This window comes from Rhea americana, unplaced genomic scaffold (genome assembly GCF_003343005.1).
Source record: "Rhea americana isolate MKP2758 unplaced genomic scaffold, rheAme1 scaffold_105, whole genome shotgun sequence".
NCBI lineage: Eukaryota > Metazoa > Chordata > Aves > Rheiformes > Rheidae > Rhea > Rhea americana.
The window spans coordinates 2710211-2726653 of record NW_028185095.1 but is presented as its reverse complement, the minus strand read 5'-3'; the positions used below and the strand labels follow the sequence as shown (position 1 = coordinate 2726653).

At 38.8% G+C, this 16443-nt stretch overlaps 1 protein-coding gene across 2 annotated transcripts in view; it reads right to left on the bottom strand.

Moving 5' to 3' along the window:
* KIF5C (kinesin family member 5C) overlaps positions 1 to 16443 on the bottom strand; it is a 94889-nt gene that overhangs the window by 18908 nt on the left and 59538 nt on the right. For both annotated transcript variants that reach the window (XM_085308680.1, XM_085308672.1), the window contains exons 14-20: positions 12181 to 12387; positions 10841 to 10987; positions 8211 to 8399; positions 4214 to 4331; positions 3125 to 3201; positions 1621 to 1730; positions 613 to 714 (exon numbers count right to left, since the gene is read on the bottom strand). In XM_085308680.1, coding sequence (XP_085164806.1) covers positions 613 to 714; positions 1621 to 1730; positions 3125 to 3201; positions 4214 to 4331; positions 8211 to 8399; positions 10841 to 10987; positions 12181 to 12387 — 950 coding nt within the window. The remainder of the gene's footprint in view (positions 1 to 612; positions 715 to 1620; positions 1731 to 3124; positions 3202 to 4213; positions 4332 to 8210; positions 8400 to 10840; positions 10988 to 12180; positions 12388 to 16443) is intronic.

The window sequence follows — 16443 nt, the reverse complement described above, 5'->3', positions numbered from 1 at the left end:
GTACGAAAGTCATATGAAAYTGAAGAACATCAACCAACATTTGAGTATATCTGCTGATTTGAATAAACTGTACCTCTCTTTGCACCTCTAATTATTCTTTTGACTATCCACTGATATGCAGCTTTCTCACAAATAATGGCTGAGCTACCACCTCCATTTTGGCAAGCATTTATGCCCACATGTGAAATTTCCTCTTTCATTCCCCAAAAAAGCATTTTCCTCACACATCTAGCTCATTAGAAACAGAAATACCTTTTTTCTTCTTTGGTTTTATTATGCAGTAAGGAAGAGAGGACTGATGAATTGCTATGACATTTCATCAAATCGGACCTCTTAAAAAAAAAAATACCTGTATATATATGTGCGCGCGCACACACACACAAACATCTCTACATCTTTCAGGAGCTACCAAGTCTACTAGTAAATAAGCCTATGCTCCAATCACATGGAGTAATTGGTAAGGATTTACTAACAGTGCATGGTTGCATTTTACCAAAATGCTATTTTCAGTGTGAGTATTTTGATATAAGTGCTTCTCACTAGGCCATCTCCTGTGGACACATTAAAAGACATTATATTCAAGGACAGCAGATGAGAAAGCTGTTCACTTACATGAGTTTTTCCAATTTCGTTTCTCTCTCCTGGTCCTCTATTTTTAATTTATCATAATCAGCAGTCAATTTCTCTTGTTCCAGTTGCAGCTTCTGATTCATACTAGAATGCAAAAGGACAAAAGTCAATACAACTCAGTCCTGAACATCACAAAAAGTGGTAGGTAAATCTACATACACAGAACTGGGTTAAACAAAGRAAGTAAAGCTGTAACTCCCCACTGAACATTTCTGAAAGAAATTAAGCATAAAGAATCTGAGGAGCAGTAACTTTGTTTTAAAAAACATTAGGTAATTGAATAGTCCCCCATATATTTTCCTCTGTTGTCTCTCCTATCTTAAAGTAAACAAACGCTTCTTGCAATTGTTCTTTCCTGCTTTCTCATTTCCCTCTTATTAGTTGTCAGTCACGCTATAAATATGATGAAAGAATAACCACTACATTGGAATTGCCTGGATTTGACAAACATTTAAAAAACTAGGAGAGTAGTAATAAAGATCTCAGTTTTCCAAGCATATTGTACCAGCAAGTCTAGCAAAAGAGTTGCAAGGATTAACTTGAACACATTTTGGGGTATCTGATTAATGGAAATATATTTCCACGTCAGGAGGAAATATATTTTCTCTCTCTCAAGGTGAGAAAACAGGATACATTTGAGTCACCTAGACCCTCAGAAAGCCTGTGACAGGACCCTCTAAACCTTTGTTTYTTAGATCCATTTCCCTCAGAGATTCTATTATCTATCAACCTGTAGATAGAATATTATTCTTTCTTCATATCTATAATTTTACAGAACTATAATAGCTTCACAGTAAAAAACTAGGCACTTTAATCAATCCACAGTGCAAAATAGAGTGTTGACTGTTGAATATAAGGATATAAGTGTCTGTAAAACTCTGAAATATATAGATATTAATTAAAAACAAACAAAATCAACCAAAAAGAACAGTCCTACAGCATCACAGAAGAGTAAAGGCACAGAGAAAGCCACAAAGCAAATGAACATACTCTCTGATTTCATCAATTATTTTCTGCTTCTCTTCAATTTCATCTCTCAATCTGGACAGCTGCTTCTGATGGGCTTCCCTGTGACTCTCCATCTGCTGCTCCAGTGCCTTCTGCAGATTACAAAGAAAAAAGCCATACATGAAACAGAAATCAAGTAACTCACAGCTAAGCTTTCTCTTTACATACCAGCTAAATCAAGCTAACTTTCTGAATTTGAATGAAGTTATCAAATCTGGTTAATTCATGAATCTGCTTGGTGCATCATTTTATGATTACAAAACTGAGGCATCTACTCATCTAAGCATTTGATTCAGATGCAGCTTTTAAGCAATAGAAGTAGACCAATTCCTACTTTTGATTTCTTGCAAAATCTACAGCATGCAAAAATCAGTGGTCTTAGCATGTCAAGAACTGAACTGCTCTTACCAGTGTCCTCTATTCCACCTGTTTATTCACCAAAAAGAAAAACTTGTCACAAGTTTATCTGTACACATAAGTCAAATCCAAAGCAAAAACTAAAAATATCCCCCAGAGAATAGCTTATCCACAGTCTTGTTCTTTAACTTTTAAGACTAAAAATAACTCAAGTAGTAGGAAAAACATACATTTCTTTTAACAGCAATCTGAAGATCTTTTTTTTCACCACARTTGTGATAAGTTTGTGGCTATTTTACTAACTTTGACTTTATACATTGAAGACAAAGATTTCTTAAGATGACAACCTCTGTCATTCCCTCATAAAGCTTTATTTTTCCTTTCGTGCAACTGTATTTTCATCAGAAACACAACTCGCGTATCATTGCCTAATATTTCTTCCTCACATTCTATAGCAGAAAATATCTGAGAGCAAGTTTATATTTCATTATTATTTCTAGGATAAGATAGTCAAAGTTCTTGCCAAAAAATCTGGGAATGGTCTAGCCTTTTTATTGAATTTTAGTACTAAATTGCATCAACCCAAATGTCCCAAATTCACTACTTTTAACTAATTAACTTCAGCAGAGTTCTACTGGCATAAAATTACAGTAATAGACACAAAACAGTGTCATTTTTCAATCACATATAAAGAAACTGTTCCTAAATGTGGATGTAATATACCGGGTATTRTATTTTGGTTCTCTGTTCATGATGATTTGAGGAACCCAAATATCTTTGATTAAGTGCACACTCCACAGAACCRCTTCACTCTTTGAGGTTGGCTCAATTTACAAACTGATCTCAGAAGACATAATCACCTCAGATAATCTGGCTATAATTTCCTCTCTTCTTCCATGATCTGGTCACCACCACCACCACCACCAAGTTCTCTACTTTCAAATCAAGAAGGTCATTCAATTACACAAGGTCAGGTTTTCTAATGGAAGTTGGCAGTTCTGATAAAATCTGGAAATGTTTTTTAAAGGGCACAGCATGTGTACAGGAAGACAAAATTACACCCTAATCGCTAGCTTAATGAACACTCTTACCATGAAATGCACTCTAAAATTGCAGCATGCAATACTACCTTCATTTCCTCTGCATCCTGAAGCCGGGTCAGATGTTCCTTTTCCTTATCCTTGAAGCTGACTTCATGCATTTTTTCTGTTTGCAGTTTAAGAGAGGTGAGAATTAACCAAACAGCTCTAGAACATTCTACATCAAGACACTCAAAAAAAAAGTTCCTTTTTTTCAGGGGGCAAGTACAAGCAGCTTTGGAGGAACAGAAACAGCCACAGTTTTGCAGCATCCTACAACCATAAACCTTTTTCTTTTGTATCAGCTCACACTTTACAACCCACCCAGCACCTTTCTAAATTGCTCATCTCCTCATAACCCTCCTTATAGCAATTCTCCTTGCCTTCTGCAGGGAAATAGCGACCTCCAGAGTCGGATCATTCCTTACAAACAGTGTAGGAAGATCAGGAGATAGAATAAAAAGTCTCTCAAATCTCATGCAGATGTTTAAACAAGTTCTGTCACCACCTGCTGCTCCTGGAGCCACAGAAGATCCCTTGTGCAAAAAGTCTGGAATAACGTTAAAACTTGTAGGTCACACAGTAAATAGGGAGTTAATACTAGAAAAATTGTTTTTGAGGTTCTTTGATGCTGTTTTGCCAGCTTTTTTGTTTATATTTCTCACAGCATTACAATGTAAAGTGAAGCTCATCACATAGTTTTTCATTCTTTTGAAAAATTAAGTTTTTCTGGATTCTGTGAATGGACTAGGCTGAAAGGGTTAATCATTTTTATCTTAAGTGTAAACTACAAACACATGCAGTATGGTAAATACTCTGAATTGTGATTTCATTATTTCATTGCAAAATACTAAACAAACAGAAAAATGTTCTAGGACTACAAAGAAAATAGTTCAATGTCTAATCATGACTTGCACGATCAGGTCCATCTGTGCACTGTAATGTTTAGGGTTAGCTAAATGAACTAAAATCTTGTCTGTTCAATCATATTTCTATCATTTTGAGATATTTTTATGATAAAGGAGGAAAACAGGATGGAAAGTCAAACAGAGCAATCCCTGGTGAATTGGATAAACGATACTTGCTTTTACATAGAGTTTTCTAAGATAGTTGGTAGAAGACAAGACTCAACATTGTACCTTGAGCACGTAACTTGGCAAGTTCTTCGTTGAGAGAGTCCTGTGATTCTTCTAGCTGTCTTCTCTTCTGCTCCATATTTTGCATGTAGTCTGTAAGGGACTTGATCTTTGCTTCATGCTTTAAAAACATAGGGAATAGTAATGAGATGCAAGTACCACACCTGTTATCTAGAAGTTCCAGTGCCATCTCACATAAAGAAAGAAAAACAGAAAAAGCTGGTGACTGGAGACAATATAGAAAAAAAAATCAGATAAAAAAGTTAACAGATCAAAATAACCTGAATTTTTTAAAGGTCACAATAGTCCAAAATACACACTGAAGAACAGAAGTGATAATTCTATAACATCACTGGAAATCAGTGTTAAATGAGCWCCAGGAGCATTTTAGAACCAAGTGTACACTGTGCTGGAATAAGGCAAAAGTTATCAACTTTCATCAGCTATCCTGATGAATTGTTTGTTAACATCCTTTTGAACTAGAAAGGCATTTGATTAAATAGAAACAAGGGAATAATATACTAAAACATCAGAAATTAAATTTAAAATTTTCTAATTTGGGGGGTTAAATTAAGATTCTGCCTGGGAATTATTACAGCCTCTTCATAACACAACTGAAAGATTTGTGGTTCACTGATCTAAAAATTCAGGTCAGCAGAGAGAGGCTTAGACCTTTGAGTTAAGAGTTACTTCTATGCACTGAAGATTAGACTTAGAGAGGTGTAATCCTTAGTAGAAAYTAAAATAGTTCAGACCCTACTGGCACCAAGTCTTTCAAGAGGGAGGGGTACACACCTAAATTGCATGCTTTTGGCAGCAGGTGTCCCACTACATTTCTAAAGCTGACAAGAAACGTAGTCATTCCATGCTCGCTTCCAAATGTTTGGGCTCCAGAATGGAGCCTCTTGGTACAGTACTGAACAGCAGGTACTGCTTTAATGGGTCCACTTAACGCAAACTGCGTAGTCCTGTGACACGGTATTGCCATTGCTAGTAACAGACCATAAACTTATACTGAGTCTACAAAGCCTCAGGACCGAGGCTTCTCAGGCTTTCTCTATCTGAATTTTTCTTGATCTACCTGCAGCTTTGTTTTACTTGGTTTAGCTGTAACATTTTTTTTTCCTAATTGACCAGATTGCTATTGCTAATTTGTTTTTTGTTTTTATCTTTTTTTTTGTTTGGTACCACCATGTTTTTATGGCTAAGATAACAACATAGTATAGAGAAATACCGGCCTAGTAGGATAACAGAGACCTTCAGAAATGGAGATACAGGATGCAACATAAAAGAGTACAGGCAGGGGATGATAAGATGGGGGAAGAGGCTTAGCACTGGAGACACCATGTCTGTAAACAAGTCATCAACAGTCAGCTAAAGAAATGCTGATGAGGAGCTAGATAAAACTAGCTTAGGGGTAAGAGAACAAAGAAATAGTATCTAACTCATATAAAAGACACCACATATAATAAATTTGGTTGTAAGGCAGAGCTGCAGACCAGTGAAAACAGCACAGTGTAAAAGCATACTAGCAAACAAAACCGACCCCAAGTGGATCCTAGAGTGAGGAGCATTCTCAAATGCTCCTTCTTTCTTAGAGATTAACATAAATATCATATCCTTCTTGGAAAAGAACTCCAGACGCTAACAACTCACCATTCATGCCCCCACCAACACCACCAGTGAAGCTATCAACATAAGGATCCAAATGAACAGGGGGTGAGCATATCATTAGAAAAAGCAGAAGAAACTACCCCCTGCATGTAAAAACACGTATATAGCAATTTTACATGGCTTGCTAATGAATTTTTTTTTCTGAATAGAAGTATTCTGTTTTTCTGTAACAATTTGAGCTGGACTAATAATAATTAGACTGCTAAGATTTCAATTATAGTAATAATAAATTCTTGGCTTTATATGTAAGTGTGTTTCCCCTTTGCCTATAAACAAGTTTTTGAGCATAATACCACCCAACTTCTTCCTGGTTTTGAAGACAGATGGGTCTTAATGTGGTCTCAGTTGCAGGGCTTCCAAAATGCCAAGACAAGATGATCATATGCTTAAGAGTATTTGTTTGTTTTCTTTACCACAACAACATATAATGCAAATTTTGTTAAGAAGGTTAAGACTGCAGGGCCACATGCATTGATGATAACTTCTTGTCACAAATGGTGGAGGAGCCTACAAGGAAGGGTGTCCTGCTGGACCTTGTCCTTACCAACAGAGAGGGCCTGGTTAGAGATGTGAAGGTTGGGGGCAGCCTTGGCTGCAGTGACCACAAGATGGTGGAGTTCAGGATCCTGCAGGAAAGAAGTAAGGCAACAAGCAGGACTGCAACCCTGGACTTCAGGAGAGAGCTGAGTCCTGCACCTAGGGAAAAATAACCCTAGGCACCAGGACAAGTTGGGGGCTGATCTTCTGGAGAGCAGCTCTGCAGAGAAGGACCTGGGAGCGCTGGTGGACCATGAGCCAGCAATGTGCCCTTGTGGCCAAGAAGGCCAGTGGTCTCCTGGGGTNACTGAACCACAGGAAGTTCTGCCTGAACGTGAGGGGGGAATTTCTTCACTGTGAGAGTGACAGAGCCCTGGCACAGGTTGCCCCGAGAGGTTGTGGASTCTCCTTCTCTGGAGATCTTCAAGGCCCGCCTGGACGCAACCCTGTCTAACGTGCTCTAGGTGACCCTGCTTGAGCAGGGAGGTTGGACTAGATGATCTCCAGAGGTCCCTTCCAACCTTACTGACTCTATGATTCTATGATGTTATCTTACCTCTTTCCACAGCCTTGGATAAGTCACTCAAGTCAAACCTCCATAACTTTCCCTACCTGCAAATAGGTGCTGAGGACAACAGTTAAGTAACATTTGCGAAAAGTTGAGCACTGAAGAGCTCTGTAAAAACTGAAGAGCTTAGACTTCAGTATGACTACAGGCTAAGAGGGAAAAAACATCAACCCCAGACAAGCAGTCAGGCTTTCACTGGTCAGCATAAGCCAACACCATGACCGAAAGAAGCCATCCYACCAATCCATGGCCAAGTCATTTATTTCCAGCTCTATGCACTTACTACTCTTGCCAACAGACACATACATACAGCTGCTTTGTGTGTCACATCTTAATCTGCTTTACTGACGCAAGTCCCAAGGAAAGGCAGCATCATAGGATGGAAGGATGACTTCCTTTAATGGTTATACCAGCTCACAGTATACCTCAAGACAGCAGTAAAATTGTAGGTTTTATTTAACATTTTTGGACAGCCAATATCTTCAGGATTCTAGTCTCCCTGAGAAGCATGCTTATCACTACAGCTATTACTGTAGAACTTAATACAGAGATTCTATTGCAGGACAAAAGACTATCCCTGCCTGAGGTTTTCTTAGGCTAGCAAGCAGCAAATGAAATATAGTAAACCCAGATCATCTCTGCACTGTGTGTGCACATTGATCAAGGAAGTTAAGCAGGTTAAAGCAGTGAGCCCCCTCCCTCCCTGCAGAATGCTGCAGCATGCATCACTGCTTCTAACATGCCACCTACTGTGAAGCCCTCCTACCATCTGGATTTCTACCTTACATGGTTACGTTTTCTATAAAGTACTATTTTACATATTACTGCCTAGCTATCTGTTAGCATACTAGTAGTCCAGATACTGGGGCCTCTCAATGTTTTACTAGTGAACCAAATAATCACCACTTCCTTTCTCAGGTTGCTCTTAAAGTAAAGGTACAAGATACAAATACGCCTTGAGGAAATAGCTCCGAGGAGTATTTTCAGTGTTATGCCATAGAAAACATTGAAATCTACAACAAGGAGAATATGATCTGACCACAGAATATGCTGAAACACTTTCAGGGGGAGCAAAACGAGAAGAGAGGAAAAAACACAAAAGAAAAACAMTGCTCTACTCCCTGTATCATCATCTTTCACTCTTTGCACACACATTTTGTAGAGAAGGAGGCTGAGAAAGACAAACATGACTTCAAAGGGATAAGGAAAAAACAAACATACTTGTGAGATGAGGAGCTGGCAAGCTGCTAGCTCCCTCTCGCTGGCGTTCATCTTTCTGTTGGAGTCTATCTGGGCACTCTCCAACTGCTTGCTGCGGTTCACAAGAGATTTTACTTCAGATTTCATCTTACTGATGTAAAGCCGTGCCATGGTGAACTCTTCTTCAATCACCCCGTTCACATCTGCTAACTAAACACACAGAAGATTGCAATCCTTAAGATGTAGTTCTTCAAGGAAACAAATCAATGCAAAGCAGCTTCTAATTTGTCTAGAGCTAGATAACCTCTACAGAAACTCAACAGTGCTCCAGCACTGTTATGGATCTTCAGGTCACCTTTAAAGATGTTACACCACTCTGTTTCTCAGAATTATCACTGCTAAGCCTCAAAAGCAAGAAACTAAGACATGTAGTCACAGTGTGCTTCATTAACTTAGTGACTAACACTTAAAGTAATCAAGCCCACCTGGCAAGAGCATATTTTGGCAAAACGTTCTCATGCACCACCACAGAAGGTTTTTCTTCCTTCAAGCAACTGAAAGCTGAAGTGCATTTTCAAACTACTCCTTGAAGAAGCTCTCCCCCTCCCCCCTTCTCCCCAGAAGGGTCATGTTCCTTCAATAAGGAACTGTAGGGCAGAGCTTGTTCTGGAAATCTCATTTAGCAACAGCAATGCAACTCCTCCTCTCTCTAAATATTAACATCATTCTATGTATACACATTACTGCCTTTCCTGGTTTAACACTGGGCCTTTTAGCTGTTTGTCTTTCTCTTCACAATTTTTCAACTATATAATTCACGTAGTGCTGCTGTGATGACATGATGATTTTCCTAGAACAAGCATATGGGTAATAATGTATTTCATGTGCCTTCACCTTTTTCTCAGCACAGCAAAGGAGAAAGTGCTATGCTCTGCACCTTTTCCCTACAGCCTGAAAAAATGCTACTGCCTCCAAAACCCTTAATCCAACACACACACTTTGAGAAGCTGCTAACTACCAATAAATTCAAAATTATTCTACAAAAGTCTTTTCAGTCTTGCCTCATTTACATCTGTCCCTGTAAAATGCTGACATCTTTCTTACTGTAAGAATTTGTATCAAATGGTCTCCATTTGCAAAAATTTCCTCTTATCCTTCCAATTAAAATGGCCACCAGAGGTTGCTGTAACATCTAGCAAAGTATGTTCTTGTGGTCCTAGAATCTCCATAAGCCCTGTTCTCTGAGATGTTTATGTCCCCTGTAGTAACAGCGGACTGGAGCATCTGTATATCTCATGGGGGTTTAGCAGATGATCAACAACTCTCCGAATCAACCCAAAGCATTCCAGCTGCACACACCTGYTTTTACCTTTGTGTAGTATGAAATAAGAATTCAGAAAAGAAGATAGCTCCAAAACTGAGAAATGGACTAATGGTAAGAAAATAAGAGTACATTGTAAATAACTTGCAAGTTATTATAGATATTTATATCTTGAGAATAAGCTTCTTACTGAGTTATAACAACTGCTCTTTCCCATATGGTTTTGAATGAACAGAGAAGATAACATTAATGACACAAGGAACATTTCTAAATGTGCCATTTAGCAATGGCTGCCTAAGTACCTTCTCCAAGGATTACAATTTTGTTCATCTACACCATAAGTGCGACAAAGTGAGCAGCTGCCTCCTCTACCATATCTGTAAACTTAAGAGCCAGACTGAAAGCAAATTTCTAAGCAAAGCCAGCCAAAATTTGCACCATCATCTTCAGACGCATTCAGATACCAAGGCTTCTACTGCTTGAGCAATATTCACTCCTATTCTCACCTTCCTTCTTCAGAGGAAAGTGATCTTCTGGAATATTTTTCCTCTAAGAGCATTAGCCAATATACAAAAGTTAAGTCTGGTCTGCTATCACATAATATTTAAATTTTATTTAGCACCAGTGCTGAAAAGCAGTAGTTTCAAGCATCCTATGTTTGGAAGGTATTATGGAAGGTATTTAAGTATCCTATGTTCGGAAGGTATTTGGAAGGTATTATGCTCAGAAAGTCTGGGCTCTTCGATGAAGCCAGACCCTGTTCAAAAGTAAGGAAAAACAAAGTGCAGAAAACAGACTTCATGCAGATCCTTTCACCCAGATGTACCAGACAGCTGACAGCAAAGAACTCTGGCTTTAAGACTAGTTCATGTCCAGCTATATGACAGTTGCAGGACAAATTTCAAACAATGGTTTAGCAGCCCAGAAGCCAACTATTTGGATTCTAGGATTACAGGCTCATGCCACTTAACTAGGGAGTAATGCTATGTACATATTGTTTTGGGAGAACCCCAGTCCAGGTCTGGGCAAGTAGGTTTTAATAAATGCATCACTACCCAGATGGGCTGCATTAGTCTGGCCCCAAAAACCCAGCCAGGAATGAGAACAGTATTTGTGCACACAGATACTGTGCATCTCTGACCCCAAAGATCTCTTCAGTATCTTACACTGCGCTCTAACTAGAATTTAATCAGCAGTGCCCTAGGAGAAGGAATTCTGTATCACATATCTTCCGTATTAAGTTGGTAGGACTTTTTTTGTTTGTTTGGTTGGTTAGTTTTTAAATATTATGGGAGGTGTAGGGGGGAAGCAATAAAAGTTGCCAACTTACTGTTTTAACATCATTAGTACCGATGATTCCTCCAATCTCTCCGAGGTCCTTAAGCAGCAAGTTTAAGATCTCTGTAGCTCTTTTCTTCTGATGATTACTGAGTTCCTGCAACTGGCCCAGCTCCCTCTGGGTAGCTGTCAGGACAGTCTGAAAAGATTTAAAAGCAAAAGTTACCATCCCCTCCTCAGATTCTCTTTATTCATAAGCAAATTCATTAAATAAAATTGAGTTTCCTCTCTGGACAGAATAAACCTACCAAACAGCTCACTGTCTACAGTATCTTTTCTTAAATAAAAGAAATATGTAGCTGCAAGATAGTCCTAGCTCTATACTTAATTCCTCCATGCTTTATTCAAGTTCAGTAGTGCCACTTTTGGGCAGTAGATCTTCTGCAATGATCAGGCTAGATAGTATTTTATATTTTTCTGAACATGCCTACTGGCTCAATGTACCAGCACTTACTCCAGCAGCCTACAGCTCAGCCTTGCCATAATCCACTTTGGCAATTCACTACCTAACAAGGCTACTTTAGATCTATTAAAGGTAGTAAATCCTATAAGAATCTTATTCACATAATACATGTCAAATAAAGTTAATCACAGAGAACCAGGTGTACAAGAATATAAAATTCATTTTTTTTCAGAAAGATTTCATACAATTTGTTCTACTGAACTGGATAACAGTCTTATATGCTAGACATGCATGAAAACAGACCTGTTACCAACAGCTTTCTTAGTTTGTGTAAAGAATTAAGAAATAAGGGGTATGTCAAGCTAGTAAGCCAATCTTGATTTTTCTCAGATCAGATGTTTTCCTTCAGATTGATACATCAACTGAAATAAATATATTATATTGATTTCTTCCTTGAGAATCCCTGACTCTACATAAAAATCCTTGTTTCACAGCACAGAGTCTAGAGAAACACAACATTATGCAATTTGTATAAGGCAGGTTTTCCATCATTCCTGGTACCATACAGTTTTAAAGTGATCAAAATAAAGAACAGCCATCCTTCACATTCACTTCAGCAGCTGACTTCGTGTACAAAACAGATGTTGCAACAGAGCCAAAACCTGCCATCAACTATCAGAGAGGCAGTCTTAATTTCATCCTATAACTAAGGTAGAAGGTAGAGGGTACCATCAGTACAGATCTTTTAAGAGCTTCTCTGTTACTCCAAATTTTAAACTACATAACAATATACTTGGCAGCAATATATAAAAAATTTTTGAAATGGTATATAATTTCCTATGCAATTGCTAGCCTAAGGAAGTCTTTWAAAGAGGTGCACAGTGAGGGTTGAGGGAAGGGAACCAGCACTATAGACTGCTTGTTCTTACACTTTTCTGGGCCAGCTCATCTGCCAGCTGCTCGTTGGCTCTTGTCTTGTCCTCCACTTCCTGGGATTTCTGGTCATAATTGACAGCTAATTCTTCGAGGGCTTGAAGGACCTCCTTCACTTCATCTTTTGCAGCTTCATTCTCAATCTGAAGACGGGTCAGCTCCTCTTGAATCTTCTCATAATCTCTCCTAGTGGAGGCCAAAAGCTGGAAACAAATGCCACAGAACACAGACGCATAAACCTTCTAAATACTCACTCAAGACTTACAGCTTTAAAAAGGGCAAAAAATAGACCATGAGAGAGAGCATGAGCGAGCAAATGTGTGCGAGAGAGAGAGAGAGAGAGAGAGAGAGAGAGAGAGAGAGAGAGAGAGAGAGAAATCCTGGTACTGTACCAGAAACAGTATCAGTTTCAGCACAAGTAGATTTGAAGCAAGCAAAAAAAGGTCTGCACTTCAATGAAAAGAAAAAATTTAATCAAATCCTATTATGACACAAGAAAGAGGCACAGAAGCTTATTTTGAGCAGTATCATAAGCTCCAAACAAATTTTCTGCCCTGAATTCAATGTTGCAGCTAGGGCAAAAAAAACAAACTCATAATCACAATTTCGAGATGAGCCAAGTAGAAAGGCTCTTTGAGGCAGTCTCAAATATCTTGTAAGCAAGTCTATGATGATTGTTTTAAGTTATCAGTCAAAATATGGTTCTGAAGACAGACTGCCTGCTCATATTTGCTGAAGCAAGTTATTAACTAAAAAAGAAAATGCGGACTGCACACATATCGGTGATTGTTTCCAATTTGTAAAAGTTATTAAATTCACTCTTTACATGCTAGTAAGGGAGATGTTCAAATCTCAATGACAGTGCAGATTGTAAGAGGTCAGTTGATGGTGCCCTCCTTTGCTCTTATGGCATTCTATCTTTATAAAAGACACTAGGAAAAGAAAAAAGTCTCAAGAATTCAAGAGATTCTTAACAGGATAATAGACTCAACAGCTGTCACACACCACTGAACAATGTCAAAATAAATAAAAGGTACTACCTGAACTTATTATACACTACTATACTTATGGGAATAATTACAAAATCAGGATTTACTGATTTTTTATGATTTATGTTTTTAAACACTGTAACATGTAAAACCTAGTCACTGTATGCATGAGATACAAGAAGGGATTCTCAGGCTCAATGGTAAGCCTAAAAGCAAAGTTTGGATGATCACTCAAAAAACCTCACTTATTTCCAAGCCTTCTAACATATGGATGAGCATAATGTTACTGTACTGTAGCCTCCCCAGACAGCAGAACAAAGTCACTACTCCYGATGTGCGCCGAACTAGCCAGAAGAACACTAGTCACCAAAGGAGTGACTATAACAGTTAAAGCATGACTGGACAGAAGGGCTTTTCTTCAGGAAGAGCAAAATGAAAACCACAATCAGGTGGAATCTTCCTGATCCGACCTCTTGCTGCCCACTAGCTCTTCCTCCCCAAGCCTTGAAGTTGAGAGAGATCCCAACCCCACCAGAAACATCTAAAATTGATCACATAAAAAGAGATTATCAGAAGATGCTGCTTTTTAGGTGCCAAATGCTAATGGGGAAAGGGAAGCAACTTGTGAGCACTGGCACATTCCCAAAGTAGCAAAGAGAAGATTCAGATGTGAGGGAAATTTATCTAGCTGGTAATAATTCAGCCTCAGAAGTGCACTCAAGTTACAAAAAAAACCTTACTGAATTACCAAAGCCAGATGGCATGTAAATATTTAAACAACAAAATAGCTTAAAATAATCTTTCTACTAAACACAGATGGAAATATTATTTACATTTATWTAGGAAAATTTCTGCGTAACTATTATTGTGACTTCCAGGAAAGGGAAGTGTTATATACCACCTAGAGCACAAACATCTCCCTGGAAGATTCTTGTTGACATAATGTTGGAAAGCATACCAAGAGGCTTGGTACAGGCTCTTCGTAACTTTTTACTGATCATCCTAAACACAGGAATTTCACCTAATGCTGATGGTTGGTTTGGGGGAGGGAAAGGGAGGACCCCTCCACCCTGAAAGCTTTTATAGAATACTTTCATAGAATTGGTAAGGTTGGAAGGGACCTCTGAAGATCATCTAGTCCAACCCCCAAACGAGTGGCCTGTACAGGGATCAAACCCACAACCTTGGCATTATTAGCACCACGCTCTAACCAACTGAGCTAAATCTGACCCCAAACTCCTGGGCAAAGAGCTGTTTCCAAGTAGTTTCCCATGTTCTGTCTCCCTGCTCCCCACTTTTGAGAAGCAAGTGGATCCACGAATCCTTACAAGAACCCAAGGGAGAATGGGATTTTATTAGAAAACAAGTGCTTGAAGTGGAGGCACCAAAAGCGCAGGCGCTTTGTGTGACAAGTCACTCGAGCCTCCGGCGCACCAGGAGGTGGACAGTAGCTGCAGCACCTCGCGCATCTGTTTGCTGCAGAGGGCTCGCAGACACGCCAGAAGCAAGCGTGGAAGGCTCAGAATTCCCCCTGCAACACACGGGTTAAGAACAGCCAGTGGTGAAAAAGGTATCAAGACACCAACATCAGCACTACAATGCCAACTGTAAATATAAGGCCTGTGACAGATAATTTGCTAGTTTAATCAACCAGAAAAAAAAACTCTGGCTAATTAGGGGGAAGCAGAGTGAGGCAGCTGCTCCGCAGCACATGCATCACAGAGGTAATCACAAGCTCTAACAGAGAATAGGTAGATCCTTCCTACAGTGCTGGTGGTCACACACACAAGACACCACCTTGAGAAATTTAATTCAATTCCCATAAAGGGAGAAAATAAGAACACTGCACTAGCTTTCAGAGGTAACAGCTAGATAAGGTTATCAGATGAACCAGTAAACCTTCTGGGCAAGTGATAGAGCACTAGCTTCGGAGAGCTCAGTCAGACTGCAAAGCTAGACCACGCGCAAAATGGGGAAAGTGCTCAGTAAGGCAAGGCGTAGAGGCCACCGAAAACACTGAGCATGGAACACCAGGGAGATGGGAATCAGCTAGCATATAGTATGCTCCCAAATACGATTAAAACCACACTCTCCCCTCAAAAAGCCTCACCCACAGATAGTCCAAAAGAATTAGACAAAATTAAAAAAAAAGTGAGGGAAAGAAGTGATTCAGATCAGAACACCAATACAGAAAAGATATGAGAAGTGAGATAGCCTAAATAACACATCAAAAAAACATGGCTGAGAATGCATAATGATATTTTGTGCATTACAATGCTATGACACATTTGTATACTAATGGACATGAAAACGCTAACATGTATGGAGAGTAATTAGAACAACTTTATCCTAAGTGAGTAAGAACTTAACCAAGGAGAAAAATAAAGCTGATCATCCTCAGTGGAGGAATTAGACACCAAATCATTTTTCATTAGTTTTTCAATTACAACAGTGTTTTTTAAACACATGCACACACACACACACCCCAAAAATAATAACAAAAACAAAAGCCACAAGTGAGCACACTGTCCCAGGCACTAGGATTGGGACCTGTATTCTTTTAAAGAATCATTTTTTCATGCTAAAGAAACCAATATTCTGGAACACTAATGAAAAGTAAACTCCCACACCAGGATTATATTTTTGGTCTGAAATTTTCTCCYCTGGTTTTTCCCAGGTTAACAAACAACATAAAATCTTCTTCTAAGAAATATCACAGCACAATTTGGGGAACTCAGCAATTTAGYACTTCTACCATATTTTGTGTCTTCAAAATCTTCACGAACAAATGATAGTCAAGTYATTCCCTTATTTGCAAGTGGAATGATCATTTTCTCCATCTTAAAAAAAAAAGAAAAGAAAAGAAAAGAAAGGCAAAAATATCCCCTTTATGGATAGAAGCAGTGAAAYAATTAAACTGAGTAATCCAGGACTTTAGAGCAAATCTGTGGCAGCACCAGTATGTCATTTTTCAATCTCACAGATTTCTTTTGATAATATTTTCTTTAATTACCCATAGCAAAATCAAAATGATGGACACTGGTAACTTCTTATAAGCAGTATTTTTTATACTGTCAAATTAGGAAGCCTATTAACTAGTACTAGTAGTACAGATCCACAGAACCCAAGTACCTCTGAGGATATAGGCATACTGAAACACTTTTGTGTGTGTGTGAAAAATACTGGCCAAACTCCTTGGTATCTCATCTCCAGCTTTACTTCTCAGCAAATACAATGAGTTATCAAGGCCTAGTACTCTTGAGAGATCAC